The 17,326-nt window shown below is 39.3% G+C and overlaps 1 protein-coding gene across 10 annotated transcripts in view; it reads right to left on the bottom strand.

Moving 5' to 3' along the window:
• Window positions 1-1,610: 1,610 nt before the first annotated feature.
• The window catches only part of LOC136427239 (otoferlin-like), a 216,536-nt gene continuing 200,820 nt past the window's right edge, over window positions 1,611-17,326 (bottom strand). For 8 of the 10 annotated variants that reach the window (XM_066416028.1, XM_066416032.1, XM_066416031.1 and 5 more), the window contains 4 exons: window positions 16,754-16,944; window positions 15,475-15,653; window positions 13,066-13,166; window positions 1,611-5,527 (listed from right to left, as the gene is read on the bottom strand). In XM_066416028.1, the coding sequence (XP_066272125.1) occupies window positions 5,347-5,527; window positions 13,066-13,166; window positions 15,475-15,653; window positions 16,754-16,944 (652 nt within the window). In that variant the 3' untranslated portion in view covers window positions 1,611-5,346. Of the gene's footprint in view, window positions 5,528-8,654; window positions 8,870-9,843; window positions 10,040-13,065; window positions 13,167-15,474; window positions 15,654-16,753; window positions 16,945-17,326 lie in introns of those variants that run through there. The other 2 variants (XM_066416027.1, XM_066416036.1) reach the window with 2 other exon arrangements.

Here is a 17,326-nt window from a genome sequence, read left to right on the forward strand (position 1 = left end):
TGTATCCCTACCAAACCATGAAAAGTAAAGTCTCCTGATAGATATATCTCAGTACACTCCAGCTATATTTCTGTACAAATTATTCTCAGGTTATAACAGAGTCATTATCAATGTAAATAAAGATGTAGATAGATATATAAAGCAGTACTATATTGTATTGTGCTTGTATACTTTTAGGGGCACACATCTATGTGTATGATATGTATGTCTTTGATATATAGTGCTGGTATTAAAGTTGATAAGCGTTTTCAAAAACGCCATGGATAAAAGTTAAATAATGTTATTATACTACGTTTCAGATAGTATTCGATGTCTTTCGTCAGTGATGGCAAGACATTGTTACATAACAATATTAATTTTGGATGTGTTGATGTTCCCTGGTACTTAAAATGAATTCACAACACAACAATTTTACATGTTTAAGGCAGTTTTAGTCTCTTATTACTTGACATTCAATGCCAAGTGACAATTGAAAAATCATTCCTACCTCTTGCCATTTTGAAATTGACAAGATCTAGAGGGACGTGTTTTAAAGATTGAATTTTATTTTGTACAATATAAATGTTCTTGAACCTACTATTGTCCAAATGGCAGCCGTAAAATCATTTTATGAATGTTCACCATTGAAGAAGGATGCTTACTTATTAAATAATATTGTGTTCCACTTTTCAGAAAAGGGAAACAGTTGTCCAAAAGTACCTTGCATATGTTTGTTATATACCTTTTCATCTATCCCCACCAATTTACCCACCTACATCTACTTCTGCAATAACATTAAAGTTTGTGGTATTAGATGCCAGTATATTGTGCAGTATTGCTATTTACATACAGTCGTTTCAATGTAAAACATGCAGAAACTGTCCTATGGTTGTGACTTGAATGAAAATAAACTATACATAATTCTTAACCTCATATGAGGTACTGCAAATTCATTCATTTTTGCTGGCGCTTAATTTAGTGGTAGTCGGGGAAAGGAGATTTTGGTGGAAAATGAAACTGTGATCAAGAGACACCCTGCTGGCAGGGCGTTACAATTTTCTCTTGGTACAAAGAGGACTAGGACCGTTGCAGTCAGAAAGAAAACTACGGAGGCTAAGGAAGCTTGCGATGAGCCGGACAAAGTGAAGAGAATTGAAGGTTGTCAGAAAGAAAACTATGGGAGCTAAGGAAGCTTGCGATGAACCGGACAACGTGAAGAGAATTGAAGAAAGACTGATTGCAGCTGCAGGGTGTTCAGACCACTGCAGCAGCAGAACACAGTGGATTACTACTACAGTCAAACCTGGCGCATGCAACCACTCAAGGGACTGGGGTAACTGTACCTGCAGAAATCCTGCTAGTTGCTGTCAATCTATTTTGGTTGTTGAGGGGAGGGTGAATGGCCCTTTGGGACTGCAAAAAAAGTGGTTGCTGGTTGGGGAAGACAGTTGGTCTTGGGAGAAGGTCTAAGTAACTATGTAAAAATGGACGGGACTGTTTCAATGTGTCCTCTGACGGCAGGTGGTTGCCTGCGCCAGGTGGTTGCTCGGCCATGTTTGACTGTATTACTACAAAGACCAGTTCATAATGTAAGCAATACATTCATGTAATAACAAGTAGACTGCAAAGGGTTGTCTCCAGAAGACTTTTATTTTCATTCATAGTGTGTACAGAGTTACGCCTTCAGTTTCTCATACAGGTTCCTTCCACATATCTTAACTCCCAAGGTGAGAAACATCTTCACCACTTACCCTTGCATCAGAGAAACTTTCTTGGTGTCTTTATTATCTCTACCATACATGGTGTTAATTACCTAATTGTAGGACACACATATTTAGAACATTTGGTAAGCGAGTATACATGCTCTCATAGAAGGTGAACCATAGCTGGTTTCTTGGATGTCATTTTGCGTGTACTGCTATTTTGCTTTTAGCATTTTATTTGATAAGAATTAGCAGCCTTATTTCAGCATTTACAACATACATGTAGTATCGCTCAGACACGTTCTGTTGCATTTATTACAGGAAGCGGTGAATGCAAATTTTGTAATGGCTATATGACCCACAAGATGACATCCGTCCACCTTAATATCTCTATAGTTGTTACAGGTTGTTATTACATTTTTACATCTAAATTTACACAATAATCTTATAGGTCTTAGTGCTTGTTAAACCTGAGCATGCACTAGATACTTGTGTTGTACCCCTTAGCTTGTGTAAAATATATTAAAACCACACAATAAAAACACTTAAAATAGGAGAAAACATCTTTCCAAGTTCCAATACACAGTCATGTGCCTCTAGTTCTTGCAGAAATAACCTCCAGACAAAGTCAACTCTGACAGTCCCTCACTTTAGCTAATGGCCTTCTCAAAACAACAGTTATTAACTGAAAGGGCATTGTGTTAAAATGCTTAGTATGTTTTGTTCAAGCATGCGTCTGTAGAGTTTTACGGTCATTTGACCTATTAGAAAACCCTGGGTCCGGATAAAATTTGAAACAAGGAAAAATGATGCAGGATTGACATTTTTTCTGGCTTCGTTCCTTTCGCTTGTGATTGCCCTCTTCAGGAAATTTTGTAATTTTATCATGATTGTCAAGCAACTTTTTGTCTTCAGGATTGTCTAATACTTTATGTTGTTAATCCATCCACATCAACCGATTGAATCGTTTCGATTTAAAAACAAAATCATAATTATGAAAGCTGTCCCGTATTCTTAAAAAGTGTGAGGGACTGTGAGAGTTGAAGTGTCTGGCTTAGACCTAAGGGTTTCCCCTTTCCTTTCACATTTCTCTTCCCTAACCCACCACCTTTATTATCGAGAAAGCAGCGTCTGCAATTGGCCTCCTATCATAGTGCTTCTACGACCCTTGCACCCTGTTATTTACAGTCTATCCTGCCTGTATGTACATTTCTCCACAGACCTGCTTGTGTCAAATCAACGTACGTACACATACATGTCTAAGCCAACCAATCAGACCATAGCTACAATTCCAGCTGACCAATCACAGATGGCAGCAAATATTTGAATACAATACAGACTGATGGAAAACATGACTGTTGAAAACGTGTAAAAATCATGCAGTCAAATCACAGCAAACTTACAAGTAATGCTATACATGATTAAAGTGTTGTAGATCAAACATGCAAAATGATTTCTTACATGATTCCGTTTTAACCTATTCTACAAAACATCAGAAATATGAAACGGGTGAATGATTTATATTTAGTCTTCCATTTGCATTAATATTGCTCTAATCTAATTTGTAGTTTAACTATATAGAGGACATGTTTCTGAATGAAATATAGACAACCTTTCTTTTTTCTACATTTGTTACTTTTTTCTCTACAGGCTTGGTTAGAATGTTAGATTCTACAGTTAGTGGTGTTATAGACTCTCTAGATTTTAATGCAGAGGCCTTAGCCTTGGGTGAGAACAACATTCATTATTCTATAGAATATCCAGACTTTGTGATAACTGGTGCATTTAATATTTACTAAGCTGCATATAGTCGTCTTCTACTTGTATCACTTGTTATCGAACATCTGGTGTTATTAATCTAGAAGCTTTTTGTTGCTAATAAGCTGAAACTTTCTCGGCTAGAACTCTGTGCCGCTGCTAGACTTGAGTGTATGGATGGTTCGAGAAACCCTCTTTCTCTTAGCTTGTGGTCTACTGTGGCAATTCATCCTAATAATAACAATTTCCGACTATATTCTCTACGTATGGTAAGCGTGTAATGACAATATAGATCTCGGTTGTTCCCTACAAGGAAACCTACATCTATATATAGTCTGAGTAGTGATCATTATTGTCTAGCACCAGTACTACAGTCTAACAGGTTTGTTGTCTAAGTCTGTACAGGTATGGAACGGAGAGCTCACTAGCCTAGAACCCCTAACAGATTAAATAAGATAGCCTGGGGCAGCAGTAGCGTTGTTGGCTCCAGGACTGCCCATACATGTAGCTGGGAGCATTACAAAGAAAGGTTGCTGTCTAATTTACATTCTTGAGCTTGCATGTAAAGCCAACACTGGTGCAGTAAGCTCAATTCATAGTGGAAATCTTTGCAGCCAGCAGTTATCTTACATTGTAGAATTCCTTTGTTGGAAGCTGACGACAAGGCTAACATTATCAGAATAGGGAGGGCTGGAATATCCTATTCTTCTACTACTAGAAGTGGCCATTTTAAACTTCTAGAGTTTGCTGCCTTTTCAGTGCTTTTCCTTGAAGTTGAAGATGTTACGTTCAACATTATGTGTTTTAGACACTGCTGGCATGCACAGTCCTAACCACTGTGAATTGGTCTTCTTGCACGCTAGTGCAGCACTATAATTCCTAATGCCTACACACCAAACATTTTCTTAACGGTGTATCCAGGCATAGAATACAGGATCAGTACAACGAAAGCCAGCAGGATGAGAGCTATGATTACCTTGATCAGTAACCATTTGTAATTTGCCCACACAAAGTTCCACAATAGTTTGATGGGCATAAGGAACCACATAGCTGACGAATCCGGGCGGCTTGAATAATAAGTCAATGATACAAGGGTGAATTCTACAGTTAGAATTGAACAGTACTTGATTAGAATTAAACAGTACTTGATTAGAATTACTATACATTGAATATTTTCTTGATAGTGTACCCTGGCATGGAGTAAAACAATAGCACGAGGAACGCTATGAGGACCAGCGCCAGTATTACCTTTATTACCAGCCATTTGTAATTTCTCCAAAGGAAGTAGCAAACCGCTTTGATTGGCAAGAGGAACCACAGAGCAGAGGAATCCGGTCGGCTAGAACAAGAAGCGTTGGAATATGAAATGTCTGTCCTGCTGCCGCAAAACCTAACTTGGGAAAGCACCTTGGCTTTGGCAAGGCACCAGGTTGGGTTTTGAGTGATTCAAAAATACCTAACTTTGGAGATTGGATGTACAGCATACATTTGTGCTAGCTTTAATTTTTTGTCCTCTTGGAATATCCTTCTTTTGTTTAAGGAAGACAGTGGACTTTTGGAAGGCTTGAAATATCAGCATGGAAAATTCTTCGATCTCTGCAGACAGAATGATGGCTTGTTCTCCTTATGGTTGATAAAAATGACTAACACAGAATTTTACATTGAAGTCACAAAAATATTTAAAAACTTCACCAAACATCAAAAGTCCACAAATTTGGACAAAAAAGTCTTCCAGACAAAATAAGTAAAAATAATTTACAATCAAATCTAAAACATGCTGGTTTCCTCCAACCTTACTTAATTCACATTTTCCATCTTTGCGGCACCTGGGCATTAGTTTTAGACTCAAACCTTCAAAAGGAACACCTAACCACGTCTTTCGTTGCCATGCCGATCTTACTAATGCCTAAGCACCGATCATCTTTTTGGTGAGGTATCCAGGCATAGAGTAAAAGAAGAGAACAAAGATGGCCACCACGCAGAGGATGACAACAAATTTGATGATGAACCACTTGTAGTTGCGCCAAATGAAGAACCAGAGCTGCTTGATAGGGCCGAACACAAACGCCATAGTGTGGTCGGGGCGGCTGTGAAGAGAAACAAAATAGGACATGTTAGAAATGTAACATTACGTTGTAGATGATGAAGATGAAAGCATACCCTGTCTGACAATGTTGAAGGTTTAGTGAGCTTCTTTTTTTTCTTCTCATTTTTCTTCAAACAAAATTATTATTGTGAAATGTTAAGAATATTTGGGACATCTATGCTGTGCCAATTATAAATATTTGGGAAATTTATTTGGTATCAACAGCAGGGAGGGTATGCTTAAGTTCTCCTAGGACAGTATCCTTTGCTTTTTTGTGGGTGAGACCAATGAGTTACCAAAAGTATGATTGTCATACATTAAAAAAATACTTTTTTGTTAAATTTCAAAAAAAAGTTCATATTTTTCCAACCGAACAACAAAGGCTCAGTTGTCATACTTTTTTGTCTGCAAGAAAGAATAGTGTCCTTGGCAGACAAGGTCATCCTCAGAACTACACAAACGTTAAATACAATAAACATCACTATATTGCACAGACAACAATGCATGCTACGTGTACAATGCACACTCTCTCATGCAGGAACAAGCAAGCATTGAAATAAAAACGTACACAGTACAATATCCTTTCTCCATGCCAAGGGAAAGGAGTATGATCAAACTTGAGTGAAAAACAACACCAGCATTCAAGGATATAATGATTGACAACACGCGACATTAGACTCGGCCTACATGCAGTAGTAGAGGATAAGCTCAGACAAGGGAAAAATCAAACTGAGACCAAAAATCACAAAGGAGTCTCAGGTCCAAATACATGGCTTAGCGTAGCTGTGCATGATCTGCTTGTAGAAAATGATTCAGGATGAGGGTATGATGGGGGTTACAGTGGAGTGGATGTGGATCTTGTAACCGTCTCTTCATACATAGTAACACATGGTGGGAAACAGAACCACCAATGTCCTGATGAGCAGTTCAACAAGTCTACAAATAAATTCAGGCAACCCGGTTGTTCACTGACTTTGGTGATCTCAGTTCTTATTTTCCATGTCAAAGGATTTTTGTCTAGGGGATTGGGACATAGAGCAGCTTTTTTCCGGAAGGCACAAACTTGACGGTAGATTCAATATTTTCTGTTTTGAAGACATTGGGGAAGCAAAGCCCAGTGTCTGGGCATCCGAGTTTTCGAAGCCACCCAGCGAGTCATTACCGATATAGGCTCAGTTGCTAACTCACTGGTATTACGATCCGTTCGCTGTCCAATCATTCAAGAGAGAACATTGGGAGATCTGTATGTGCACTACACATGAAGAGAGGAGAGTACAACCAAACCATGGAGAACGGAATTTGAACCTGAGATGGTCTGTGTGAATGGTAACATAAAGGAAATGATGCAAAGGTCTCTAGCTGTGAGAACATAAACATGCTTCGTCCAACTGCCATTTCTTACAGCATGAAAGGCAGGGATTGCATGCAACACCGATGGTGTTATTACAGTGTGAACACTTATGATGAGGAAGAAAATGCATAGTAGGGATGTGAGTTTTTTTTAGAAGTACTCAGTTGTTGCTACCTATGAGATTTGTAGGTACAGGACAACTTAGAGTGATCTATGCTCCCAGCATCTTCTTAACCATGTAGCCAGGTGCAGAGTATAGGAGCAGGCCTATGAAGGCCGCGAGAAGTAAGACGCAAAGAACTTTGATGATAGTCCACTTGTAATTCTTCCACAAGATGTACTTGAGAGATTTGAGAGGGCTCAAACACCACAGAGCCGAAGAGTCAGGTCGACTGAACAAAGAGGACAAGAGAGAATAGAAAAAGACCAATAAATACATTTGTCACAAAATTCTTTTTTTTTTAGTTTTAGGTAGATTTCTGGTGCTCAATCAGCCACTGTTCTGGTCTGCAACATCGACTGAACAAAGAGGACAAGAGAGAATAGAAGACCAATAAATACATTTGTCACAAAATTCTTTTTTTTTTAGTTTTGGGTAGATTTCTGGTGCTCAGTCAGCCACTGTTCTGGTCTGCAACATCGACTGAACAAAGAGGACAAGAGAGAATAGAAGAAGACCAATAAATACATTTTTCACACAATTCTTGTCTTTTTTTCTGTTTTGGGTTAAGATTTCTGGTGCTCGATCAGCCACTGTTCTGGTCTGCAACGTTCTGTCTCTTGTTGATAGAGAAAGAGTTCTTTCTTGGTCAGAAGAAGAAACTGGTTGTGTGTTTGTTTCGTTTTACTCAAAAGCTCAATGCAGGGAAGAAGTATATGGCAAAGAATAGAGATATGATCTTACAAAGTCTTATTCTGAAGTTTGTGATGTCCAAATTTAATGAAGTCTACTAAAACAGAACGTTCAGTGGTTTTAGAATTTGGGGTCAGCATTTTCTGAGAAATCTGTGATACTACAGGGTCATTGATACACCTGTCATTCAGCGGGAAAATCTATCAGCCAACGAGTCTGCAAGCTTTAAATGACATATTTAGCAGAACTATCCAGCTGGTATTTTCTCGATCATTGAGAAATTTTCAGAGATCAGCCAATGTTTGCATGTCCCCTGGCCACATCTACATGTAATGTGATAGAGTTGATTTTCAGGTGCAAATATGCTCGACTTTCTGGCAATTTTGAGATTTGGTGACCTTCTGGCTCATCAAGTGTAGACAGGGCCATTAGGGGCAGTCTTTCTTGGCTAACGTTTCATCAAAAGGCAAGAAGAACAACAGGGCAAAACCTACATCTCCATTGCAGATCAACAAATATATAGCCAAAGCTTGTCAACTGCCTGACAGGGATTTTAGGGGCATCCTTTCTGGGCTAAGTTTTCATGAAAAGACATTAGAGGCAGCAGTCAAGTCAGGTTTACAGGGCAAAATCTACATCTCCATTGCAGCTCTGACTTGCAATTTCAGGTGGTTCTACATGGATAAATAGTTGTGATGTAGAAAGAGTGGTGAAAAGTTTATGACTCAGTGATCTGTGCTGTGAAATAATCAAGGGATGCATCAAAATGAAAACCAACAACTTGCACATGCACCATCTCTTTGTTGTGCCCATCTCTTAACAACTGTGCTTCTGGTTCTCTACTCACAATGCTCAAAAGAAAAGGAACCTTGCTAGAACAAAGAAACGCTGGAGGAAAAGAAATCTCAGCTGGTATACTTGTACCTATCCTGTCTACATGTAGTAGAGTACACACAGCTTATGCCCCAAGGATCTTCTTAACCATGTAGCCGGGCGCAGAGTAAAGGAGCAGGCCTATGAAAGCCGCGAGCAGTAAGACACAAAGGATCTTGATGATCGTCCACTTGTAGTTCTTCCATAAGATGTGCTTGAGAGATTTCAGTGGGCTCAAGAACCACAGGGCCGAAGAGTCAGGGCGGCTGGGAGTGAGGGAAGGAGGGAAAGAAGAAATGAAGGTATGGGGACGTTACAACAGGTTGACAGTTATGTGAGTTTGTAGACAGAGAGATCACATGTGGTGTAAGTGTAGCAAATGAAGTGGGGTTAGTTGGAGTATCTCAGCTGCAACGATGCGTGATGACGATGCTGTATGGACGATTGACAACTAGTACTGTAACAGCATAACTGCATTGTGTACACATGTTAAGGAGGGAAGGTGGGCCTGGTTGTACAGGTGAAAATGACAATAGTTGATAATTTTACTTCATAATTGTGAAAAGAATGACGGAGGCAAATCAAATAAGTCCCACTTCTTTAGTTGTCAGCTGTGAAGGGCCACATGTACATGGCAATGTTGGGAGGAGTTTTTGAGTGTATGATACACAAATTCAAATTGCACAATCAGCTATTTCAGTGAAGCATTTGGACCTAAGAAACCTTTGGCATTGATAGCTTGTCTGTTAAGGGTGGGATTATTCCACATGTCAAGATAATGGGTGAAGGGAATTCGAAGAAAGATCACAGGAGGGCATGAGGTAGGGAAGAGGTGTGATGGTGGTTTTGATTTCTTTTGATCTGTCAGAAGTACATCATTGTCCTTTAAGATATGTATGTGATGATTAACACCAATGATGTGTGCACGGTTTAGTACTTGAAAGACGCTGCTGTAGGGAGACAGTAATGATAGTTTTCAGCTCTGCACGTAAAACAGTAAGGAGAGACAACAGACGACCACACAGGTCGTTTTTGTACAGACAAAATTGAACACCACGTTTGCAGCGGTCTACCTCTACTACAAAGAAGTGCGACGCAGTGCGGTTTACAGACACAGACACTGTACTGACTACAAGTAGGTTCTTTTTGCTTTTGCACCACACAGAAATTGGTCTATCGACAGCACAATGACCACACGAGACACGACATCTGTTTTGTTGATACCTAGAGAAACTATCATTTATAAGTTGCGTGGCTAGGTGTGGAGTATCTTCTTGACCATGTAGCCGGGAACGGAGTAGAGAAGAACGCCAATAAAGGCCGCCAAAAGCAGCACGACCACGATTTTGATTATTGTCCACTTGTAATTCTTCCATAGGATGTAGCGCAGAGATTTCAGAGGGTTCAAGAACCACATGAAGGAGGAATCAGGGCGTCTGGGATAGATGGAGGGAGAGAAGAAGACATGGGAGCAGAGGGTTGTCAGTGTCATTACTTGTTAGTAAAATGACTCGGTAAGAACTTTCTTTAATAACAAAGTGAGTCGTATGGGTTCATTAATGTTGTAGCAAATAAGGTAGGATGTCAAGCGACTTCAGATGAAGTAAAATGATCATGTTGATGTAAAACATTGTTATCAAACTAGGGGAAAAAAGGTTTGTCAGTGGAGTTTGTGTTAGATGAGGAAATAATTCATGGACAAAAGAAACAGGTGAATGAATGAATGAATTGATGACAAAAACTTGCAAACAGTTCAGATTCTGAGAACGAAGATGCCACTGTCACAAAACGTAACAGCAGAGGACTGCAACTGTCCGTACTGTTGGAATAAAAGTTTGTTCTGGAGAATGGAGGAAAGAACGAAAGGGATGAGTTAGGCGCAGGCACGTGCATGCAGGATCAAATTGGTATTCTACCAGCAAGCGGAGTCAACTGAAAGTGAAACGAGTAGAGAGATGGGACTGGCTTTCAGCAGATACCTAGGAGGATAAGACTTGTCGTGTTTGGGGGCGGTTAGATTTTTATGCCCCCATCATTTTCTTGACGATGTAGCCGGGTGCGGAGTAGAAGAATAGCACGATCAGTGCGGTGAGAAGCATGGACACCAGGGCCTTGAGAATCGTCCACTTGTAGTTTTTCCAGAGGATGTAGTACAGGGATTTGATGGGCATCAAAAACCACAAAGCAGACGAGTCGGGTCGACTGGGAGCGAAGGATGGAGAGAAGAGAAACTTAACAGGAGAGAGGCACTTAGCTTGCTGACAGTGGCTGCTGATGACTGTGCATAAGCTGTATGAATTTGGTGTCTGAATCAAAGTTGAACAGTACTGCAATTGCCAAGTGAACACAAAAGTTGCACTTATTTAAATTTTGACTGATCAGCTCCAGTCTTTGTCAAGGAATGAACAATCCATGGCTTCTGTGACGTCACATTATGGAAATAGAACACATTGCTCATTCCTTGACAAAGATGATCAGTTGAAAATTTGGCTAAGTCCAATTTTTGTGTTGGCAACTGCAGTTCAAATTTGATTCAGAATTACTTCTACCAACACAGATGAACTTTCAAGTGTGGATTGAGTGTATTTTCTTTTATGGAGGTACATTCTAACAGGGGTATGATAACAGCAATCTACTTGAAACCGAATAGTACAGAAAGAAACTTGCAAGTAGCCCAATGATCAAAGTCTTCTGCTTTCTGATTATCTACTCTAGGAAATTTTACAAACTAAAATTTAGATTATATCAACTATTAAACAGGCTAGGGATATGAATGTGTTGTGTGTGTCACACATTTGTTTCAAGAAGGGTGGGAAGTGTGCAGCACTGGTGTTCAGCGAGGTATCTCTGCTGGGAGAAGTTGTCCTGTATGAAATGTTCTAGAGAACAGTGAGCACCATAGTGTCCCTCCTCCTGTTGTAAGGTTAAAAACTAGACTGGAATAGGTCAGAAGATTAACATCAAGGAATAGGTTGTTGATTCAGCAGACATCACAAGAGTACACAAGAAGAAAATTATACATTTATCTCTTTCTAACTTCAAACTGTGACTCAGGCACCCAACACAACAGAAGCAATAATTAATAAAAGTGAACCTTGACATGAAATATTGTATGAAATAAGGGCCAAAATACTGGTCTGAAAACAGCAAACCAAAAGAAACCAGGCATCTCCCAAAGTTAAGGTGTCAGACCATATGGTAAAGACGATATTCAAGAATCCGTACAGAAAAAAAAATCCTGACCTCAAAGGTCAAAACCTAGGACCAAAGACGACAGTATTGAACCTCAACATAGACTAAATTGAAACAAAGAATATGAAGTAATCCAAGAATCCATACAGAAAAAATCTTGACCTCAAAGGTAATAACTGAAGACCAAAACAGCCGATCAAGGAATCCAGAACTGAGAAGTCTATTCAATAATGACAACAATATGGAAAACAGTAACAAGCAATCAACATGCAGAAAGTGAATTACAACATACTGTCAAACAAATCAAAACATTAACCAAGCATGCCAGTCAAAAATGACCAAGGAAGTACAACATAATTATCAAACTGTACACAACCATACCTTTATAATGACCATGACTCAGAACGCATTAAAACAAGGAATTGCAGAAAAATATGGTCAACAAAAATGTCAAAATTGACTTAGTAAATGAGGAATGAAATGCATATGAAGAGCTGAAATATGCTAAAAAAAAGCTTCTTTTTCATGCTAAATGATAGCAAATTTCAAAGCTGGCAAATACCTTTCTCCTTCTAGTTCACAGAAGAATTAGATATAACATAGTATCATAGCATCATGACATGCACACAATTGAGTATTGTTTTATATGCATTATTATTTGCCTAATGTGACTTCATCTAAAGCATCTAACTACAGGCAAATATGACACATATTTTACATATATTATAATCATATACATGAAATAGCAATATTTCCAAATCTAAGTAAAATTGCACTCTGTGAGACTTATTTGATCTACATTGACAAAAATACAACTCAACCATTTGTGCTTATGACAAGTAACATGCATTCACACTGACACACTTTCAACTTTAGCCCGGCTCGCCATAGGTGAACTTTCGCCCTGAGCCTCAAAATTTCCTTGTCAGTTCACACAAATTGTCTCAAAATTACAGCCACACTCACATTCACTTCCTCTTCCACACACTGAAATGCATTATACAGTCAAACCTGTATAAGTGACCACCTCTATATAAGGACCACCTGGCCAATGATAATTTTCCCATTGACAAAAGCATTAAGAATGCTGTATGGTGACAACCTGTCCACAAACAACAGATTTCATTGGATACATGAGTGGTCTTCTTGGACAAGTTTGACTGAATATAGCCCACAATGTTGGTGCAATGTCTTCTACATGAAGTATACTTTATCAATCCAGATTTTTGAGTGAGACATGAAAAATTGTTAAGATAAGAAGGTGACTTACTTGGGTTTCTCCAGAGGATCTGGTTCATTTCGGCCCAGTCCAGCAGGGCTCTTCTCAGCCTCTTCTGCAGACATGAGGTTGAGTTCAGCTTCTACTTTGCCCTACAAGAGAAAAAAGCAGTCCAAGATGTTAAAGCTACTATCCGGTCTCCGAATTGACATCTTGAAAAGATGATATTCATCTGTTATGTCGTTCCCTCCACATGCAAGTGTTGTTATCTCTATAAGCAAATATGTTCTACTTTGCCCTACGACAAAGAAAAATAGTCCAAGCTGTTTATATGTCTATGTCGAACCTATGTCTTTGTTGTGACCTGCACTTTTGGTAGCTCATTTGGGTAAAATATTTATACTAAAGGACATGATTTTCATTATCATAATTATGAAAAGTAGTGCCATGCTTCATGCCCCATGAAAGGAAGTGCGAAGCTTCACTTCTGTGTGTTTTATGTGTTCTATCTGAGTTTGTGGATGAAAAAGCTTATAATGATTAAAAATAAGACTTTTCCCATAGGTATTAAGAAGAACATGCCTTACAGCCTTGTCCCCCTTCTTCACACACGGGCACATGGCTAGGAAGTTACAGCTTTAACAACAAACTTTATATTTCCTTCAGCAAGCAGCATATACCCTTGAACTTTTATACTCTTCTAACTCCTGTATATTATACTACACAATACTCAGTAGTATTCATGTAATTATGAAATGATGTGCTGTCATTTTATGTGATACATGTAACTGTTAGATACCACGTGATCAATTAAGCCTCAAAACATTTAGTTTTTTGTGGTTTTGCTCATTGACAAGTATTATCGAAGTTTATTTCAAGTATTTTGTTACTTAAATAGACATACATTGTCAAAAAAGTGATGATAGACTGCCTTGATATCATGGCTACAGAAGCAAGATATGAGTTAGTGCAGTCTTCAGGTATTTCTTCTGATAGAGTTAGTAATATTGGAGACCCTGGGTGGGGACATTATAGCTTTCTTGCTTTCTCAAATTATCATTCTCAATACTTTTATATCTCTTGATAGAAAAATGTCTTTGACAGTTGTGTAGACTTATGCAATCACATGAATTTTCAAGGCTAGAGGGGTCTCATTTGGCATAATTACGGATACCCCTCCAGGGTCTCATGTCTGCTAGAGATTCAGGGATACCGACCGTGCACTGTTGTTGGGACGGTCCATTGTTGAGTGGGGGAGATACAGAGACAGTAGAAGTCATGAAGAGAAGTGAGAGTATCCAAAGATTCCAGACTTAAGTCCATGCCTTATTATCAGCTTCATTTTCTTTTCATAAAAGTTGACTGTGCACTTTTTTAAAATTAAGAAGAAATTATCAAGAGAAGCAGGAGGATCGGAGAGTTGTGCTGACATTCTCAAAGCCAGGAAAAGTGGTGGTGTAATGTTTGTCGAGCAAGCATTAATTTAAAGGTAGATTGAAAATTAAGGTGTTTGGGAGTTGACAGTGCATTGGAACAGTGTGCTTTATTCTTTTATATGTACACGTATGTGTACAAGTATCCACAGTATGGAGCGTTGGACACTTGCATACCAGAATTTTGGACCACTAAGTAAAGGTTTAGGCAAACACAGTTGATAAGCCTTTGCTCTACTTTGTCTAAAACAGAGCAAACGCCTTCATCAAGAGTGCTTATCAGATCTAAACTTCAGAGATCCAACATTCTGTGGTATTTATTCCAAGCCCAAGCATTATTATATTAGATGCACAAGCTGCATACTGAAGCTGTATTTAAAAGTCATCTTACAGTGCAGGATAGGTTTGGGGCTGTTGGATGGATTTTATGAACTCATCATAGCAGACAATATGTTCATAGTGCTTTATGGGACAATGGTGCTAGAAACTTGTCAGCTTATTTATAGAAACAGACATTCTTACTAGGTTAATATGTCTGTCAATATGAATTGTACTTTCATGCTCCAAAAGATTTTAACAACTAAATATTACATAAACATGCAAATGCCGTAGATTATATTCACAAAGACTCATCTTAAGTAGACATTGCTGATAGTATCCAGAAAAAAATCCAATGTCCCTTCCCTCTAAACAACATGTCCTAATTGTTAGAGACTACAGAGATATCATGCTTAAAAAAATTATTTCTTACAGTCACTAGAGCTACAACAAGGGATCTCAACTCATGCTTTCTTTTGTTGAAAACGATGAGCAATGACACATTCTCCTCGCGTACAATAATGTAACGTCCATCAATATCTACAATGTATCTGCTGGGTTACGTATTAAACTTCACTTTGAAACACAGTGTGTTTGAGAGATCGCTATGATTGATAAAGCTAGCACTTTTACCCATGCTTTCTTTTGTTGAAAATGATTCATACTCCTCTCGTATACAAACAACAACATATTGGGAAAAGCCACTCACAGTGAGCTCGAGTTCATCATCTTCACCCTTAGCAGCGAATGGCCACCACCCCTTGACACGCTTCTGCTTGAAGAGATTGACCTGCGGCACACTGCCGTCGGTCTTCAGCATGTCCAGGGTGCACTGCTTGGATGTTTTGGCTCCTCGCGGGAAATGATTCAGATCCATCACAAGGGATCCTAGTGAAGGAATGGAATCGAAATGTTAACATTGGATCCACAAGTCAGGATCACTTTCTAAAACATATTAATTCTCTTTATAGAAGGGAATTGAAGGTTTTTTGTCTCCCTTATAGAGCTGTTGCAAACACACTCTGGAGTGTGCTTTGGAGGAGTTGTCAAAGACACGTTTTGGGACATTTTTGTTTGTTTTTGAAAACACATTTGAGAAACATCTGAGTTTACAAATTTATTTGTCGAATAGTAAAGATTCAATTTTATTCCACATTTCAAGAAGCATGGCTTCAGAAGCTATTGGGCTTCTTTAGCTGAACTTTTCAAAACCTATTGAATACAGTCCCACATAACTTGAACAGATGCACCCTTACCCCCATACCCTCTTAATATAATGCGATTTAGCACATAACTACGACAAAGAAGACAATCTCTCTTTAGAGACTCACCCAAGAAATCAGCAGCAGAGTGATCGGCATCCCAGTGTGCACAGATGCACCAATACCCCCTGTGCAACAGATTCACTTGATCATAGCCCCTTTGCTTGTACCCTTAATCTAATGGGGTTTAGCACATAACTACGTAGAAGAAGAGCTCTCTTAGAGACTCACCCAGGAAGTCATCGGCAGAGAAGTGATCGGCGTCCCAGTGTGCACAGATGCACCCATACCCCCTGTGCAACAGATTCACTCGATCATAGCCCCTTTGCTTGTACCCTTAATCTAATGGGGTTTAGCACATAACTACGTAGAAGAAGAGCTCTCTTAGAGACTCACCCAGGAAGTCATCGGCAGAGAAGTGATCGGCGTCCCAGTGTGCACAGATGCACCCATACCCCCTGTGCAACAGATTCACTTGATCATAGCCCCTTTGCTTGTACCCTTAATCTAATGGGGTTTAGCACATAACTACGTAGAAGAAGAGCTCTCTTAGAGACTCACCCAGGAAGTCATCGGCAGAGAAGTGATCGGCGTCCCAGTGTGCACAGATGCACCCATACCCCCTGTGCAACAGATTCACTTGATCATAGCCCCTTTGCTTGTACCCTTAATCTAATGGGGTTTAGCACATAACTACGAAGAAGAAGAGCTCTCTTAGAGACTCACCCAGGAAGTCATCGGCAGAGAAGTGATCGGCGTCCCAGACCTGCAGGTTGAGGCGAGCCGGGATCTTGTATTCGGTCTCGTCCCAGGAGAAGAGTGACTCCTTCCTGGATATCACGATCTTCTCTTCTGCGGCCAGGTATTCAAAGGGATAGATGAAACGCCAGTTGAAGTTTCCTTCCCCAGTCAGTGATCTGAATGGTGAAACAATATCGAGTTTTATTTGCAAGTTCTAGCAGAAGGGCTTATTGCAACATGAAACAGTATATAGAAGAGACAGTGCAAGATAACAACGGTGACAACTGGGACAATTGATTATTTTTTAAGAACTGCTACAGACTACAATTTAAGCTTGGGTTTTGGAGGTAGAATAATAGGATAACAACTAACAATACAATATCTTGTGCAAGCTACTTTCTACTCATTGCAAAATATTCATGTAGTATCAGTGGTGAATGTAAGTTGCCTAATAGGTTTATGTTTAAGTTCTTTTGTATCCTGATTTGTTATGATTTTGTGACGGGCTCCTTGGAAATCATTTATTTTTTGCAGCCTTTTCTACAAATGATTCCCTAA

Source organism: Branchiostoma lanceolatum, chromosome 2, assembly GCF_035083965.1.
Source record: "Branchiostoma lanceolatum isolate klBraLanc5 chromosome 2, klBraLanc5.hap2, whole genome shotgun sequence".
NCBI lineage: Eukaryota > Metazoa > Chordata > Leptocardii > Amphioxiformes > Branchiostomatidae > Branchiostoma > Branchiostoma lanceolatum.